Source organism: Condylura cristata, unplaced genomic scaffold (assembly GCF_000260355.1).
Source record: "Condylura cristata isolate star-nosed mole 26May11 unplaced genomic scaffold, ConCri1.0 scaffold00007, whole genome shotgun sequence".
Lineage (NCBI taxonomy): Eukaryota > Metazoa > Chordata > Mammalia > Eulipotyphla > Talpidae > Condylura > Condylura cristata.
In genome coordinates this window covers 2,600,128-2,618,799 of record NW_004567108.1, presented here as the reverse complement: position 1 = coordinate 2,618,799, position 18,672 = coordinate 2,600,128, and the positions used below count along the sequence as shown (strand labels likewise).

Sequence of the window (18,672 nt, the reverse complement as noted above, 5' to 3'; positions counted from 1 at the left end):
TTCTAAATAAAGGTGGGCATAGCAAAGACCTTATTCCAAACACCAGAGAAAGGGCTACTTGCCCAAAGTGCCAGGATGTGTAACACTGACTCCTATGTCAAGCTTTTTGTTTCTGATACTGATATTTAAAAATATATTTTAGAGTAAAGTAACTGCTTACCACTTCAGGAAAAATTGTGGAACTATAAAACCACCAGAACATGTTGCTTTTGATTTTGGTAGCTTATGATTGGCCGGTTTTCGTATTTTAAAAAAATCCTCAGATTTGAATATCTGAATTTTAATACTATATGGAAATTATTCTACAGTTTCTGAGGACCTATGTTGTTGACTTTCTCTGAGAACACCTAAGTTATCATCCCAAGCCAAACACTAGTAGCCTTAAACACCCATCCTCCAACACTCCGGCTGTGAGCCTGGCTGTTGTATTTCTGAGCTTCAGAGACTTGAGCTTTGGTTACGTGAGAAACCAAGTTAACTTCTCATTTCTGACCTTACAGTTCATTTCTACTGAGAGCTATACTCTTGTGTTAGAAGGCCAGCTCAGTCAGCCTCCTTTTGGATCAATAAAATCAAGATGTTTTTACTGGTAGTTTTATTTTGTAAACAAAAAGTTCTAGACACTTTGGGATTTACTCATGGGAAACTAGGAGAAAAGTTCTCACTAATCCTCACCCAGTGATGCCAGAACCAGCAGGACTCGGTGTTCTGCTGTCCCCATCTAGACAGAAAGCCACACCCACACGTGATGCATATCTCCAGACGCCCCAAGTTCTGGTTGCTGCAGTACCACTGGTGCTATTACTCTGAGAGATTTAAGACTGAACATGACTTTTGGCCACTGTTGTCAAAAAAGAAGAACAGACAGCTCTGTGTGACAAGGGACAGGGGCTTACAAAAATTTCCTTTTGGACAATTTTCCCTTCTACGTATAACATGCCCCTAACAAGCACAAAAACCCAGTTCCCAATGCTGATCACTAGAAACATTAAATTATCAAAATTAAAAACAATTTCCTCACCTACCACGAGATACTACACAATATTACAAACACAGACACATGGGAAAAAAACAAGCAGTAGAAAATGTACAACAGCTTTGGTGTTACACAAAATAACTTCCAAAAATGATTGACAGTGAAGCACAAAGTTCATGTTTTCTTACCACAGACACTCCGCCGCCGACTTCTACTCGCTTCTCCTCACCTTCCTGTAAGGTGCGGACAGCCAGAACAGGCAGATGTGCAGCCCACTGCCGAGAGCCGCCAGGACACTGGCACCGGCCCCAGAAGTCACTGGAAAGGCTCCCTCTGCCCGACGGCTCTGTGGCACGCTGCCTGTCAAGATCACAGCAGGTCCAAAATAAAGTGACAACTAGATTTAATAAATTAATATACATTTTGTTTAAAGATGTACAATGCACATTCTGTTTAATCCAAAGTTTCGGGGTATCCAGGAACTCCTTATTTACACATGTACAGAGCTCAGCCAGCGGCGACATCAGAAGATGCAGAAAGGCAGCAGAGCCTTCCACGGCTGCGCTCCGAGTGCCGAGCACGCGAGTCAAATACATTTAACTTAAAACAATGCTGAGAGATCACCGGGAAAGTCTCCAAAGAGAGAAGTCCACAAGAAAGGACACGCAACGGCAAGGGAAGGTCAGGGGCCGGAGACCCTTTATTCCTGGGATGACGCTGGCGGCGGAGCTGCGCCCTGCTTGCCGGATTTCCGCTCGTAATTCACGAGGCGCTGGCCCACCAGGTATCTAGGTATAAAAAGGGAGGTCACTGTCTCACACATGCTCGGACAGACAACATTCTGAGCAGGGGCAGGGCGCACTCTCTTTTAAATCAGATCCCATCACTTCACTCCCACTTAAAACCCTTTCACGGTCATGTAAGTACTAAGAGAGTCTCGAGGCAGGAGAGTGAAGCCTGCACTGGAAGGGGCTGCCCAGACCTGGGGTCTGAGACTCAGGTGTAGTCGTCACTGCTGTGGTATTCTGTGCCCTAGACTGACACAGAAATTGGAAGCGCAGGGCCTCCCTGGTGGCGCAACAGGTTAAAGCGCGGCACGGTGAGGATGCCGCAGCCCCTGCTGCAGGAGTTGGACCCCAGCCAGGGAGCGACCACAGGGCACAGCAGACCCCTCCTGTCTCCCCGCTGCTCCCCTCAGCAGTATGATTCCGTGGATCTGCCTGTTCTGCTCCCCATTCTGTCTCTAGGGAATCCTCTCATCCCCCCTCACCTCTGGCCCACACCCCAGTTCTTGTGTGCATAAATAAATTTTTAAAAAATGAAACGAGTCTACAGAAGTGGCCTTGCTAGCCGAGCTGGCGACCGCTGGGCTCAGTGTGCTCACAGTGCCGGCCCCAGCGCTCTCCCACCCTCCGCTCATCTGCCACTGTCCTCTACACACACGGGCCGGCGAGGTATTCTGGCAGTTAAAGTATTTCACTGCTGAAACATCTCACGGACAGTATTGGTTCTTCACAATCTTACTCGTTAACGCCTTCTTGTAGGTCTGCCAGACCATGACCTGTGAGGACTCTGTACCATCTGACCATGTCAACGATGACACTGCGCAGTACCTGATGCCACACACCAGCGCTACCTGACCCGTGCATCATAACCCTCAAGATTGCCAGCCTTCGAGCAATGAAAGGGCAGAGTAGAAAGCAATGCTAATTCACTACAGGAGCAAAAAGTAACTCAGTGGCAGAAAAGGGGCACCCGGAACCCACACCCAACCCCCTGCTGCCCCAGCCCCTGTCGTGCCCAGGCCCACCACGCAGGGACCAAACACCACGTGTCAAGATGGCAGTTAGCAGCTCAGTATTTTTCTGAGTAAAGGAGATAAAAGAGTAGCCTGGCTTTAGGCAAAGAGCAGAAAATAACGCCTAAGAAATGACAAGTGGGTGGGCGGGAAAGGGCCACTGCGGAAGGCCAGGAAGACAGGCGACGCGTGTGAAGGACAGAGCAGAGTGCCCGGGGCCGGCTGGGTTTACTACCCTGCCTGCGGCATTCCCTCCTGTGTCAACACGCGTGGGGACCAAGTTTCCTCACCAGTCGCCTCCTATTCTCTCATGGTGGACTGAACTTGGACTCCAGCGGCCAGTGTGCTTGTGTCTCACTGTGAGCACATGCTCTGGACAAGCCATTAATGTCCTGAACTTCACTCTGAAAAGTGTTATTTTTAAAAGTCCTCAGAGTGCGTAAGGCGAGCAGCTAATCCGCTGCCCGCAGTGGTACTCACGAGCGAGGAGGAAGCTGCTGGTCGACGAGGGCCGTCGAGAGCAGAGCCGGGCTCGCCATCCCTCGGGATGCACACACAGGTGCCCTCTCACACACCAGGGGCCAGTGGAGCAGCCTCCGTTCGTTCGTGTGGCTGAGCAGCTGGCTCCTGGCCCAGGAAGGCATGTTCCCTGGGGTTTGCAGACTCTCACTGAGGCCAAGCCGTCCCACAGCACTGTGCAGGACTCCGATCTGCCTCTCTCAGCAACAGCGAATGTAGCCTAAGGCCTTTGGTTCCAAGAGGAACACAGGCAGCACTGCTTATTCTTCATGTGGGCGCCTTATTTTCATCTAAACTGTTTATTGGGGTGTCAGATAACAAGAACATCTGAAAACACACTGACTGCATTTGGGAGTCTTGCCGTATCCTGCTACAGCGCAGGCGCCAACAGAGACCCCTACTTTCATGTTAAACACCACCACTCCCAGCGACGCTTCGCCGCCACTGAGCGGCAGCGCCAGACTTCCAGGTGCACAGCCCCCCCGAGCCCGCAATCCCGCTCTTTCAGACCCTATATCCAAGCTTTCCGGAGATGCTGGTAATTCCACCCAAAATATATACAGAAACTGAGCACTTTTCCTTCCTTTATCACACTAGGCACAAAAATTAAGCAATGGACTACCTTCCAGAGCAATGGCAGGCTGCACTTACTTGTCATTTTTAATATGTTCATAAAGGCGCTTAAACTGGCGGACCTGGAAGGACAGGATGCCCATCAACACCACGACCATCAGTAAAAAGGGGTAGATCCGCCGGTGAACCAAGTTTTGCATTTCTGCAGTAACACCTGCAAAAACAAAACCCAAAACACTTGCGGATATACAGAGCAACAGTGACAGCAAATGTGTTCTTTCTCTATGAAGCAGGGCATGAGACTTGGTATGACGGGGAAGGAGGCCAGGGAGGGGGCCAGACTGCGAGGCCTCGGCCAGAGGCGGAGCTGGGTCAGTGACGTCAAGGTCATGTTTTAAAGGTCACGAGGGCAACCACCTGAGAACGCTGACCGACAGCAACAGTGAGCCTGGGTCTTACGAGGTCGCCGTGGAGATGCACGGTGGGCTGGGACCAGTGCAGGAAGTCAGGGCAGGAGACACGTCACCTGCACTAGCCCGGGCACAGGGCCAGCGGCAAGGGACAGACCCTGGAGGTCAGATCAGGGAGCCGGCCCACCTGAGTGCAGGGAGTGATGACCTCTAAAGGTCTCTGACTCACGTGACTTGTCAGGTGATGACAGAGGGGGTTTAGAAGAAAAGCATTCAGAGGGAGATCACTGTCCTTTTCTGACATATGCCAGGTCTAAGCGCCATGGAAAACATGCGCTGCCAGCGGCCGGAGGCTGCGGACCGCAGCGCTTCTCCTTTGTGCTAAGAAATTTCTCAGAAATTAAATAACACTTTTTCTTGGCTTTATAAGATTATAGCATGTCTTGACAGGGGAAGACAACTATTTGGGGGAGATTGTAAATGCCCATACTTTTACCCGAGGGAGAAAAGGCATGCTGAAGAGCTTTGTGGCCTCGCTAACGCCCCAAGTAATCACATCTAAGGAAAGTACACGCTGCACCATGGCGTTAGCTGGGCTCGAGCCTGCAAGCAAAGCGCCTGGAGTCAGCCAGCCCGCGACACGGCCGGCGTTGTCGGTACTCTCGCGCCTCCTGCCAGCGCTACTCACCGAGTAAAGGAACGACACCAGACGCAATGACGTAAGGGACGCACAGGGAAAGCAGGAGCACGGAGATCACTGGGGCTGCCAGCTTACGGATGATATAGTGGAGGTCAATGTTCCGGATGCCGTTGGCATACACCTGAAGGGGGAAGGGAGCGTGGGAATTAGAGCGTAAGGCTACTGAGCAAATTCCTCTGGATTAATAGAACCACCGCTACTGAGCCACAGAGACTTGAATCTGCCCGCCTGCCAATTCACACTGTCTTTCCAGAGTCAGAGCTCGTCCTGCACAAACACAGCAGTGGCAGCCTCAAGTCTTTCCAGAACGTATTTACCCTACACTTCGTGGCTACCTGTACTGAGGGGTGACGTGAGAACCCCCACGTCAGCTTGCACTAAGCAGTACCAAGCGGCATGTAGCACTGGTCATCTGAGACACTAACTGAAGTACTGCGTGTTTCGAGTATATTACTCCTCAAATACGTTACTCAAGATCACATCATATCTGAACGTAAGAGCGCACTGTAAATATTTCTAAAAGGTTTGTCTAAGTCAAACTTTAACAAAAGATACTTTATGTAAAAACTAAAGTATGAGAGAATTCCACAATGATAGGCTCTGACTTATCAGACGTTCTCCAGAGAGAAAGACTGGACGGAAATGAAAGCCTCTGCAGTCGCAGGAAATGAAGACAGCATGCAGAGGGCAGAGAGCACTTCTCTTCCCCTGGCCAGCCACATGTGCCCTCAGGTGAGGTCGGGGCGTGCAGAGGCGAGTGATAAACAGCTCACCTCCATGCCTCCTGAGGAGCCCTGTCAGCCCGGTGCACTGACATCAACGCAGTGAGGCCGCCTCGTGCTTCTAAAGCAGCCCCAACCTTTCCACAGCCCCACACATGAAAGAGAGGCGAGAAGGGATGCGCCAGAGAACAAGAAATGGCGATGGTCACCCAGGACCCAGAGGCCTCCAAGTGGGATTCCACCTCCCGTGACACCCCTCCACGCGTGGTGCAACTGAGACTCCAGCACAGCTGGCTGCACACCAGCCACTAAGCGGGACCTCAGCCCCTCAGGGGTGGAAAGGAGCGGGCAGACACTCCAGTTTCCTGCCCGTCGGGAAGCCTGGGGCCACTTTCTTGTGCATGCTGGGCTGAGGACGGAAGCCTTTTACTCACTGCATAAGAAAGCGGTAGCCTGACCGCTGCAGCACTCCACCCCCCACTCACGGGGTATGGCCTGAAGGAAGGCAGCTGCTCCAGGGGCATTTCCAAATAACTGAAGTGCCAAAACCTGCTAGGCTGCCTTTTCTGGACAGAAATCTCGCTGAAGTGAGAGACTGACCTCCTGGCCTTACCGTCAGAAGCACCCTGGCTCGGGTTACCACCGCAGCGAGCGACTGCCGGAAGACCCCAAGCCAGCGCGAGTTACCCTCGGTTACTACACAGCTGCGGTGCTTCCAAACTGCTCTGCTTTTCTTAAGTTGTAATTCTTTTGTCCTTTCCCCTATGCATTCCCTAGAGTGCCTTTCTCCCCTCTCTGTAAGCCTAGAAACCAAAGAGTAAGGCTTCACAGAGCTCCTGCTCTGGACATCAGCACACAGGCTGACTTCTGCCTGCACTTCACACAGGACTCTGGTTGCTTTAGTTACTGGTGAAAAAGCCAGTGAGTCTCCGAGCAGTGGGTGAAACTCATGGTCACATCACAGACAATGCCTCACTCATAAACAAACAAAGGTTATGTACTCTCACTAAAGAAAACAAACAAAGGTTATGTACTCTCACTAAAGAAAACATAGCAAAGTGGAACAATGCAACGTAAGCTGTCCCGTAAGTCAAACATCACTGCCATCACTCCAGCCTATTTCTATACGGCGACTCGCTTACCTGCTCAATCACGGTCTTGAGCCACCACTGTGGGCCCATCAGTGTGATCGCTGCAATGATCTTGGCATGCAGGACTCCAAGTGCCCAGTCCTAGGGCAATAAAATGTTTGTTTAATTCGTTGGTTTGTTCTTAAGTAGTAAATCCAGCATGCAAACTCTGTACAATTTTCTTACCTCAAACCGAAGTCTTTACAAGATCGGTAACAATTTTACATCAAGCTAACATATGCTGGAAAATACAGAGTATTTTCTCCCGTCAGTTCAAGGTTCCTATCAAGAATCATTCTTGTTGTGTATCTTTCAGGGACATACTTTCCCCCCAAGATTATTAGGAAAGTGTGGACATGAGTGGAGGTCTTGACAAGCAGGACACTGCCTTGGTTTCCTTTCACTACACTATTTTACCTACAACAAAACATACAAGTTCAACTTCATTCTTTTTCTACTGCTGCATTAGATTCCAAAGCAGATATACCTGGCACCTTATTTAACCATTCTCTTCTGGTTATCTAATTGCTTCTGATCGTTTTTTCCATTGTAAAAATCACCTTCAAGTCACTGTGTCTCCCCAGTGAGACCCCAGGTAATATGGGACAGAGAGTGTTAACACGCCCTATCTGAATTCCTGTTCCCGGCCCGCGTGGCCCGCAGGGCCCAGTGATCAGTGTCTTAGGGCAGCAACAGTACTGAAGACCCCTCAACTTGTGCCAGGCGGGTTTAGCGCCTGCAAGCGGTCCTTGGTGGAATGCATGCTTTGTGGACCTTAGAACAGTGACATTCTAATTCTGTTAATGAAGCTGGTACTGTTCTGTTAAGAAGACAGCATCCATCAATCTGCAGCGCTGTGTGACGCCGCTGCGGTGAGGTTCGTGCAGAGACAGCAGACATAGCTGTCGTCAACATTCTCCTTCACTGCTTGGACTCTGAAGGCACCTAGCCTGGCGGCAGCCCCCACCATGCCCCAGCTCGCCCATCTGGCCAGAGCCAGAACAGGGAAAACACCTCTCCCTTTCTTACTGATCTCGTCCCTACCAGGCTGTCCTGACATTACCTCCCACAGAAAGCTACATCGGAGCCCCCCAGCCAGGTTAAATGCCTCTGACGGGAGCCGCGGCTGCATGTGCCTCCCGCCGCCACAGTGCAGCTCCTCTGCACACGTCCGCCTCCCCCAGCCCGTGGTGCCTCAAGGACTTCCTGCACTGGCCTCACTTCCCCGAGTTCTCAGCACAGGAGACAGGCGCAGACTGAACACTCAAGTAAGATTTGTGATTTCCATGAGCTCTGGGCCTTTGCTATAACCTACACAGGTTCCCTCTGAATGCTCTTTTTTAATATAACCAGGACTTTGTGGGAACACGTGGTAATTACTGAAGAGTTACTGCTTAAAGTTTTAAAGCCAACAGGAGGAAGATACCTCACCCTAAAAGAGAGGTGAAGAGATTAACATTTTAGTTTGCACTAATGAAGAATCCCAAATGAATAGTGCCACCTTAGCCTAGACAGTAAGGGCTTTACTTAAACTCCTATGTATTTAAAATAGGAGTGACAGGGCCTATGTGTTTTGAAAGCAAACAATTAAAATGGTGTTTAATCAACGTTACAAGGGTCCCTAAGAAAGAAAAAAATTAGTCTTCCTAAATAGTTTAAATCACATTTTAAAGAATGGAGGAATTTTATAATCCCAAATTCGTAACAAAATACCACAAGCAAAGAGACAGACTTACCTGCCATGGGTAAAAAAGAGGAGTCTGATCCAAGGGGACTCGCAGGGGAGCGACAATGACCAGCTCGAACAGAAGCCCCAGGAGGAGGGGGACAACCCCAGCCAGCAGCACCGCAACGATCAGAGTCTTCATTATCTACACGGAATGAGACGCGTTCACTAAGTCTGGCTAGTAGCCAAATTCTACTCCATTCCGAAGTTATTTTTCTTCTCTCACCCGATGCCTGACAGAATAAAAATCCTACACAATCTACACAAGTCATGTGTTTCAATGCAATTTCTAAAGACCTAAGAGTGTGCAAATAAAACATGAAATAAGGTGTTGCTGCTATAAAATTATAGGTAATTAATTTTTTTTACGAATTAACCCGAAGCCTGTGCTGTTTTTCTCCTTCGCAGGAAGAGGCCTTTTGTTTGTAGAAGAAAAGCTACAGGCCCTGGCCCGATGGCAGTCCAGCCACAGGCGGTCAGAGCCTGCTGAGCAGCAGTGCAGAAAGGCCACTACAGTGACCCACCGGCTCCCTCCGGAAGCCACCATGATGACACGTGTCCTCTGTGTTGCCCAACACCGTGATCACTACACAGTTACTGTTCTCAGGGGTCTAGATATTGGACAAAGTGACAAATGAATGTTCAGCAGACACAAGGAACCAAGGGCCAATGCCGGGAAGGGAACTTTCAGAACTCCTGACAACGAATTAAGTGTAAGTGGCCTTCACGGTTGCCCTGATGACCCGTGACCCCACTCTTCCTTCAGGTAACCTCATTAGTACACTGCTTCCCCTGGCTAATGCAGAGTGCGCGAAGACACGCCACTTGCTTCTTTACACAGCAATGTGTGGGGACAGGGTTGAAGACTGTATTTTTAAACAGCGGAATGTCTCACCTTATGGCTTACACAGCAATGAAACCCCTTCACTCGTAAGATACAATGATCTCTTATGTTTACAATTTTGTTTCAACACTAATATTAAATGGCTACTTAACTTCCAGTGAAACTGAAATACAAAACTAAAGTTGATTATACAAATAATAAAAGGCTTAAATATATTTACCAGTCATACCTGAACAATAATCTTACCTTTTCCTCCCCAACATTTGTAGAGTATTAGCTTGTTCCATCACTTATTACACTTTTAAGTAAGTCAGACAATTCTTAAATTCCGGCTTTAAGCGGAAACTACTAATTAAAGAAATTTCATTTGTGTGGAAAAAAATGACATGATCCTCAAGTCAAGATTTACATGTTTACATAGATCAAAATAATCATCAAAGTGAAAATTCCACTCCAACTAACTTGGTTTTACATTCTACAGAATATTTTAGTCCTTAAAAATGCAATGAAACCTCTAAGTAAGTTTTCTATTTATGGTACGGACTTGAGGGCCTTACTGGATCACTTAATAGCACTGTTCTCCTTTAACATGGTTCCTTAGAAGGAACCAAAATGCTACTCTTTTAAAAGACTTTCCTTCTAACTAAAAAGATCAGCTCTCTTGACATTATCAGCATAGTGAAGAAATCAAGTGTAAGGATTTTTAAAAATGGCTGGGGGCCCGCCCTGGTGGTACAATGGGTTAAAGTTCGGTACTACAAAGCTAGCCTCAGCATGAGTTCGATCCTGCCTAGGGAGGTGATCCTCATGGCGCTGCAGACCTCTCCTGTCTCCCCACTGCTCCCCTAAGCAGTGTACTTTGTTGGTCTGGCTGTTCTGCTCCCCACTGTTTCTGGTCAGTCCTCTCACCATCCCTGCACTGTACCCCAGTTCTGTAAGCATAAACAAATAAATCTTTTAAAACAAAATAAATAAATGGCTGGGCCCATCAGAAGGACAGATCAGCCTTAATGACAAAAACCTACCATGAGGGACCACTCTTTAACCTTCTGGAAGATCACTCTGCGTCCTTGGGGCATCCAGGCCACCAACACGGTCACTGCCCTTATGGTTAGCCAGCAAACATAGAGGCCACACGCAGCTGTGTAGAGTTCGTGGATTTTGGCAGTCCCCGTCCAAAATGACATTAACCAACGGCCGGCAAATACTGAAAACAGAGAGGCTGATAAATGAGATAAATGGCCATATAGCGAGACCTGTAGCCCTGATGCTAATGTTCTATTAGTATGTTCACGCTGGTAAAAGGACATCATATTATAAATATCGGTATCTATGTTAAGAAAAACACCCCACAAACTCAATTTGATGAAGACGCAACCAGAACACAGGCAGTCACTGGGGACAAGCTCTCCTGAAAGGGCAAGTCAATTATTTGTTCCTTGGGGCCAGAAAATGCACCAGGGGGCTGTTGGTCTCATTGTTTTTATCACCAATTAAAATCATTATTTGCATAATAGGACATAAATGAGAACATTACAAACAACAGACTTTCTTAAAAAGTGGCTCATTCATCAAGACAGAATACTAGTTTACTTTAGTAAGTAGTGAGGCAGTAACATGTGAACGCACAATAACCTAAGAATAACATATTTGTCTTAGAAAATATACTTGAAGACTCTATGTTCCACGGAGAGCTGGGCACAGACTGAGCACGGTCAGTGCTGTGGCTTCCCTAGGGAGCCTCACCAACGGCTATGCCATGTCCCCCGGACACTGCTCAGGAGCCATCATTTGCACGAGTTCTCTTTCCATGGTCACTTCTTAACAAGGCTAGAAAGAACAGCAAGACCCGAATCTCCAGCACCTACAACTGTTTTCTCCATAACAACATACTGACTCTACAATTTCTTGAGACCTCCAAGGACCTAGTAGCTGTGCTAAGCACTTCCACACATCATCTCATTAACCTCCAATGTAGCTACCACACTCATTCAGGTCGAGACACCGAAGGGAAGCAAAAGCACTCTGCATACACAATCCAGGTCACAGTGGAGGCTGAGGGTGTCACGGGGACCTACAAGAGGGAGCTCGCGCTCCTGGCCTTGCTGAGCTAGTTCCGTCTTCATAGGAAGTCAGCCCCAAAGCTGCCCTCACCCCTTACAAAATAGCACGGATACTAAGTTCACTCATTCCTGTAGACAAACACTTGTGCTGTATGAAATAAGCCCTGTGCCTATTAATCTGAAGATACAAAAATCACCCCAATAATTCTGCAGCAAGTCTCCTGCAGTGTGCATGTTCCTACCTCAGCATTTTTACTGTGGTAGGTTTTTTGTTGTTGTTGCTAGTTGCTTGTTTTTGAATATTTACTGGTTGCCTTCTATTCCACATTTCACATACTTCTAATCAAGTGTCTTTGAAAGGACAGAATCATTCTTAGTTGTAGTAACTTAACAGCAGCTAGCTGGCATGGTGGGGAGCCCTCTTGCATGCCTGTGACACCTCGAAGGTGGTGCCCCTCAGAGGGGGAGGCAGAGGTCAGGTTACCAAGAAGACATTTCATTATTCTTTGATGGAATTTAAGGAAACTTGAATATTTAGCATAACTTTTATTTACAAATAAGATATCACATTAGTGCTATGATCAAGACTAGTTCAGTAGACAGGTGTGTTTGGTAACAGCAATAAATCACCTTCCACTACTTAAGTGGCTGGCGCACCAGCATGGAGGGAGTGTGCCCGCCGGTGTGGCACGGCTGGGATGCGAGGCAGGCCTGCCACAGTGGCACTAGCTTTGAACCTCGCCCCCATCACTGGGGCCTGTGGGAAAAAGGCCCCAACACTGCATTAACTCACAGCTTGCTATGTGTTAGATGAAATCGAAAGATAAGCATCTCTAAATAATACCAAATGGTAAAATAGCCTGGCTTCCCAAACATCTAAAGACTGGCTTGAAATAGGGAGGATGCCATGCAACAACATTGTCAAAATTCACACGTAGTAAGACAAGATCCAGGAAAACTGAGTGATCAGTGTTTCACTTGCAAAAATGAATCATAAAATTACATCTGATTCTACCCAGCTTTACTCTAAAGCTGTAAGTGAACCTCAGTCAATCAAAATGAGGGGAAAACGATTCCACATTTGTATTCACACAAATATCACATAAAAATACCCCTTTAGTGAAATGGTGATGGGAAGTCCATGGGGATGCAGCTGAGATGGAAAAAGGCACAAAATGATGTAAAAATAAACTATAATAATAATAACAACACCAATACCATTTTAAAGCAAAGCATCTTTTCATGATGTCATTCGCTAAGAGTGAGGATTGGCTCCTACCTGGTAGAGTAAGGCAGATGAGGCTGGCGATCAGCAAGGTTATACACATGAAGACAATCAACAGAAAGATCTGCAAGACAAGACGAAAGAGCCTGAGCGGGCCGAGAGGGAGCAGCGAGGCCTGCCCAACCCTCCCGCGCCAGCACAGCCCTCCCAGGAAAGGCCAGCTGCCTAGAATCTGTTATTTCCAGGTTTCCTTCTTTCCACATAGGAAGGAAAATTTTATTTTGGATAAGTTCACCTTTGCGTCAAAGAAAAATATATCTCCATTTTCATACAATCAAATACATCAGCAAATAAAAATTCATTTTTAAATCAGAACATAAAAATAAAGCCATCAATTAAATTTTCCATATTAACTGAAAGCACTCATTCTGTCAAGTTCTCAGAAACAAATTCTCAATGAAAGGAAAGCTCCCTCTGTAACAGTGTCCACGCAGATCATCCTGTGGGGATGGAAACTTCTGCTGGAAACACCTGAGGGGTTGATGTCGTTAGTGGCCACTGGGCACCCGGCATGGGGTCAGTGTGTCTGAGTAATGGGAGTTTCCAGGGCTTTACTTGGGTGGGGGAGGGGGAACTGCCTACAAGACAGGCAGTCTTGTAGGGACTTCGCTCGCCCAGTCCCCGAGGCCTGACAACAACATACTCCAGCGTGTGATGCGGTTAACGCGTGCTCACTCCCACCTTGGAGGTAACTATCACAGGCAGGCGTCACAATTTACAGACTGCATTACTGTCATTACGTGTAAACAGAAACAGCCACTGGCAGCAGTAGCTCCTCCGCTGGGCTGGGCAGAAAACAAGCACACACTGGGGGAGGCAGCAGTGGGCGACAGGCGGCCACCCCCGCAGCCTGCGCCGACACTGGAGTGTCTCTGAGCCTGGCGCACAGCGGACAGCTGGAAGGACCGAGCTGCCTGTCCTCAGGGAGGCTGAGGCGCTGGCAGCCGTCACTGCCCGAGACCCACCGGTGGCAGCCTGTCCGTGACTGTCCCAACCAGGCCAGAAAGCGCCTTTGCAGACCCCTAGCTCATCTCTCCGGCCCCACCCACTGCCACGGCAGACCGCCCTTAGACGCGCCCATGGCCACAGCTCCCGGCCACCTCGTCGCGCCTGCTGCCTGTCCCGGCTCGAGCCAGGGTGCCCTCCCCACGTCCCACACTGCTCTCCGCCTGGCCTGGAACTTTAAAGACTCAGTTCTGACACCACCGCCCCTGTGAAGATCCTAACACCTTCCAGAACTGTTCTGCAAGCTGAAGAGTGAGGTTTCGTGTATGAACACTGTACTAACAACATGGCGAATAGGGCCGAGGCCAAGAACAGGTCTCTGGAGGTTAAAGCACAAAGGTCACCAGCCCACTGCGAGGGGTAGCTCTGGTACAGTTTGGGAGAAAAGTTTCGCTAGGAGAGGGATGTTCTCGAGTGTGGCAGCTCTGAGTGAGGCTCCCGCCCTACCCCACAGTGTTTGGATAAGGATGAAACAGGAAAGGAGGAGACTGCCCATTCCAGCTCCTGACACAGTTGAAGTTTATCAAAATGTTGACTTCTCATGTGCTCCAGAATGTTTTCATTGTTCCTTTTAAACAGTGAGAAGCACCAGTTCATGGGACCCCGAATCTATAAACCAGCTCTCCGATTTATAAGCTTGTAACATACTGTCGTGTACCAGACTACAACACGTGCGCTGGTCACAAGAACGGAGGACGTGCTCACAGGGGGATGCCCCGCTAATACAAGAGCACCAAAACCTCTCAGCATAAATGTGCACACGCGTGGCTTCTGGTTGAGTGGCACGGCACCTACCCTGAGCGGGAAGTGTGAGGGCCGGCGGTACGGCTGAAAGCCGACAGGCCCTCCCTGCTGGAGTATGGCTTGGTGGGCTGCGTGCAGGCCCTCCCCCACCACGGGGATAGCATTGTTGTTCCGAGCGTGCTGGTTATTGTTCACTTGTTGGTTCGCACTGTTCTCGTTTTCTTCCTGGTCTCCCAGTAAGTAGGAATGAAGATCCCTGTGTAAAAATTACATCAGTGAAAACTCTCACTACAGATTACAGCCAAACAGCAGACACGAGACTTACATTCTCACACACGGGGTAGAAAGGCCCGGGGAGCCTGCGCGCGGCTCCAGCACGCCGACTAGTCTAAGCTGTGCTGGCTCTCCGCTAACCGTCCCAACCTGAACGCTCCGTAACGTGCAGAGCACCCACACATCCGATTTAGCTCACGTTTTCTTCAGTCAGTACCTGGGAAATCAGTAACTGAAAACAAAAAAGGGCAGGGTGCAAGATCCTCTGACTTGATGACCTTCAAGGAAAACCGCAACTTGGTTTTTTTCTCAGTAGAAGGCTGCAGTGTTTGCCACACGCAGCTAGTTAGGACTTCCCAGCCACAAGTCAGGGCCAAAATAAGGCGGGCTCGGGACACGGCAGAGGGCTTCAGACGAGAGAAGCATTTAATCAAATACAGGCCAATAAAGCATCTCTGCAGGATACCACGTATCTTCTTAAAGTTTAGATCATAAACTCAACTTTTAGGAAAGTAACTTTCAAGTAAGCCCAATAGGCTTTCAGGTAACACTCTTCTGTTCAATGCCACATGACACTGCAATACCAATGAGAAAAGGAAATCCTGCTCATAATGACGGAAGGAGAAACCTGTGGAGGTGCCTATAAAACACAGTTTGAAAATACAAATACGACCCACCGACTTGATGACTAAGAAACCAAATCTGAGAAGAGATCAGACGAAAACATCGAAAATAAGGACACATTGCTTGTTTTTAATGTGCGACAAGCCATTTTCAGGCTTGCCGAGTTAACGATGGAGGGCTCGGGCAGTTGCGGCCTCCGGAGAATGACCCTGCCTGCTCCACTGCGGAGGGCAATGACCAGAAACGCTTAAGCATTTTTCGCGTTAGGTTTCATTTCTTAGCCTCTTACTCTCACAGCGGGTGTCACTGAACTGTCTCTTACTAAAGCGGACTTTTCCCAGGTGGGACAGGACACACTTTTCAGAAAGACGGGAGAGCCCGACACCCCACACGCGACGCCCTCCTGTACTTACAGCAAGTACCCAGCGGTCACCGTCCAGGCGCGCACCAGCCCCTTCAGCCACTGCCGCGTGTGGCCCTGTTCAAGTAGCGCCGGCAAGACAACCTGAAGCAGAAGCAGCTCAAGGGACAGTTCGCTCACGGGGGCGTCACTGAGACAGTCACAGAGAGCGTCATTCACGATGTGCACTCATTTTCCATTCTGGCCACATCATACTACACATTAGTGGGACGAGACCAAACCCCCGAGCCATGTGCCCCCAAGTCTGTTCACACCTCCTCTCCACGGCACCTCGAAGCTGCAGGGGGTCCCCTCATGTGCTGCTGAATGCACAGTCCTGGTCTGTGTTAGCTGAATGTTACGTGACTAGTCACTCCCTCTGTGCTCTTAAAGACACCTGCCTGAGACCGGTCTCCCCAACTGGAGACCCACAAACTGTCCTCTCTCCTCTCACCTACACGCATGCTCTTGAGGTGAATGCAAACACTCCAAAAGTTTACAATCACCTTTGTGTAAATTTCTACCTATTACCCTGACATCTTCCCCAACCCCTAATTAATTTATTGAAGCGCCAACTTGACAGTTCATGGGGACATCTTAGGTTGGGCAGGCCCGACATCTAACTCCCGCTCATCCTCTTAGTACTGCTCCTCCAGTCTTCGTCCCAGGAAATGGCCACTGCGCCCCCTCCAAGTTCTCGGGGCAGGGACTTGGACCCATGACTGTCTTTTTTCCAGCCCACTTTCAAATGGCCAGAGGATCCCACAGAACTTAAGCTAGGAAGACCCTAAATCTAGCCAGTACTTCCACTGCTACCTCCTTCAGATCGCAGCTACTCTCTGCATCTCATGCCAGGATCACAGAATTATCCTGTCCGCGGGCCCTGCCCTGGGGTCACCCAGAGACACCAGGCGCCTTCCATCACAGCAAGAGTACTCCTCACTGAACCTATTCCAGACCCCTCCTCTGCTCAGAACTCCCAAGGTAACTCCTCAACGCATTCAGGTCAAAATCAAGTGCTCAGGATGGCTGAGGCACTCCATAACTGGCTTCCAAGATCTTGCTAAGCTCATGGCTAACCACTTTGCTTTGTCACCTTCAATCTGCCACACCAGCCATGCTGCTGCTCCTTGCACAGACCTTAGCACCATGGCCTTTGGGAACCAGCACGGCCCATTCCCCTTGACCCCACTTTGGCTACTCTCTCCATCTCCTTTCTTTGCTTCATTCTCCGCCCCCACACACATCGCTTTTAAGGATTTAATGTGCTACTTATTATATATACTGTTTATTAATACACTATTTCAACTTGCTATCTCCCCCACTGAAATGCAAGCTCCGTAAGGCTAGAGTTTTCTGTTGTTTTGTTCACAGTTCTGTCCTCAATGCAGACAGAAGTACCAACCCCTGCAGTTTTGGTGTCAGAAAAGAATGGACTACAGTGGGCCTATCCCAGTAAGATAGAAAGCCAGAACCATGCTTCCTGGCCCCCACGTGACCAGGCGAAACACACAGCAGGGAGTGAAGATTTCTTTCAGTTAAGAAAAAGTCAAAAAGAATAAAATCCTGATCTGGATTTTGAAGGAACAACAAAATCATGGCAGGCATGGCAGGCAAACACTGGGCTGGTCAGTCCAGGCGGAGACCAAGGGCAAGACAAAGAACAGCCAGGCGTTAGTGAGAGACACAAAGGTGAGTGAGTCGAGTCAACCAGGCTGGAATAAAATGCCAGAAGGCAGCATGCAACTATGCCAAGCCTGCACGTCATTTTAAGTGACGGTCAGCACCACACAGAGCAGGGAGGAAGAGGCAGAGAAGGCATTAGGGTGGATGACAAATGAGTAGCAAGAAAAGGCTAAATGAAGGTAGTGAAAAGCCGAGACAGTAAAGAATTAGCATTAGCAAGATTTAAAAGCTAATTTCAGGTAAATTTGAGGAAAAACTTCAATTTGCCTGTCAGACTTCTGGCTTAGGAAGGCATCATGCAAATGTGGCGGCAATGAGGCTTCCAGGAAACTTGGATATTTAGGGCAAAAGAGATTTCCAACATTAAGCTCTGTAACCTATTTTTAACCTCAATTTAAATGTGCAGCTATGGCTTTGTTCCTTCTGATGCGCCCTCATCGGAAGAGGATGCGTCTAACACGCTCTCATCAGGTATGCAGACATTTCCACGCCAAGCAGAGGCACGCTGCACCTGCAGTTAACTCCGCCTCTGGAAAACGCTGCTGCTAAGCATACGTGGTGACTGAGGACATGGCAAAACGTAACTCTCAGGTGATGCCAAACCTATCTGAGAAGTGTATGCCTTAAAGGTATGAACTCCATCAAATCCCTAACAGTGAATTAGTAAAGCTTTTCAATTTTAAAAACTTACCTGTAGAGCATGACATTGTACGGAAGAAAATTCGGCAGCAGACTCTTGATTATGCGTATGGGAAGCCAGAGCATCAGCAGGACAATGGAGCCAAAGACAATCTGCAACAAGAATAGGGCCGCCGTCGCTGCGCTTGGCTGCCGTGGGCCTTCTGCACACACTCAGGACACGAGGCAAGTCTGAACCACCCAGGGCCTCCGTGTCCTCACTCGACACACCACACGGGTGGCTCTGTGTCGAGAATGCATTCCTAGGGTGCTGCTTCCCTTCTCTCCAGGACACAGGGCTCAAAAAGGCGGCACAAAATAACAGCCACCACATGGTATGGGAGGAGAGAACTAGAACTCACAATGAAGGCTCAGAGCTGTCTGCAAGTGAACGTTAAGTCCATAACCACTGCAAGACGTGAGCCGTAGACAGGCCACTCAGGTGTCCAAGGGACACCATGCTGCTTCTAGACTTCCACTGTGGAGAACTTAAGATTTAACTAGGCTGTTCTGTCT

The 18,672-nt window shown here is 48.8% G+C and overlaps 1 protein-coding gene across 1 annotated transcript in view; it reads right to left on the bottom strand.

Moving 5' to 3' along the window:
- Positions 1–1,402: 1,402 nt before the first annotated feature.
- The window catches only part of MARCH6 (membrane-associated ring finger (C3HC4) 6, E3 ubiquitin protein ligase), a 42,097-nt gene continuing 24,827 nt past the window's right edge, over positions 1,403–18,672 (bottom strand). Inside the window, exons 16-25 of the mRNA XM_004678057.2 lie at positions 18,170–18,270; positions 15,806–15,943; positions 14,547–14,751; positions 12,741–12,810; positions 10,424–10,605; positions 8,565–8,699; positions 6,841–6,930; positions 4,965–5,097; positions 3,945–4,080; positions 1,403–1,764 (exon numbers count right to left, since the gene is read on the bottom strand). Of these exons, the coding sequence (XP_004678114.1) occupies positions 1,677–1,764; positions 3,945–4,080; positions 4,965–5,097; positions 6,841–6,930; positions 8,565–8,699; positions 10,424–10,605; positions 12,741–12,810; positions 14,547–14,751; positions 15,806–15,943; positions 18,170–18,270 (1,278 nt within the window). The 3' untranslated portion in view covers positions 1,403–1,676. The remainder of the gene's footprint in view (positions 1,765–3,944; positions 4,081–4,964; positions 5,098–6,840; positions 6,931–8,564; positions 8,700–10,423; positions 10,606–12,740; positions 12,811–14,546; positions 14,752–15,805; positions 15,944–18,169; positions 18,271–18,672) is intronic.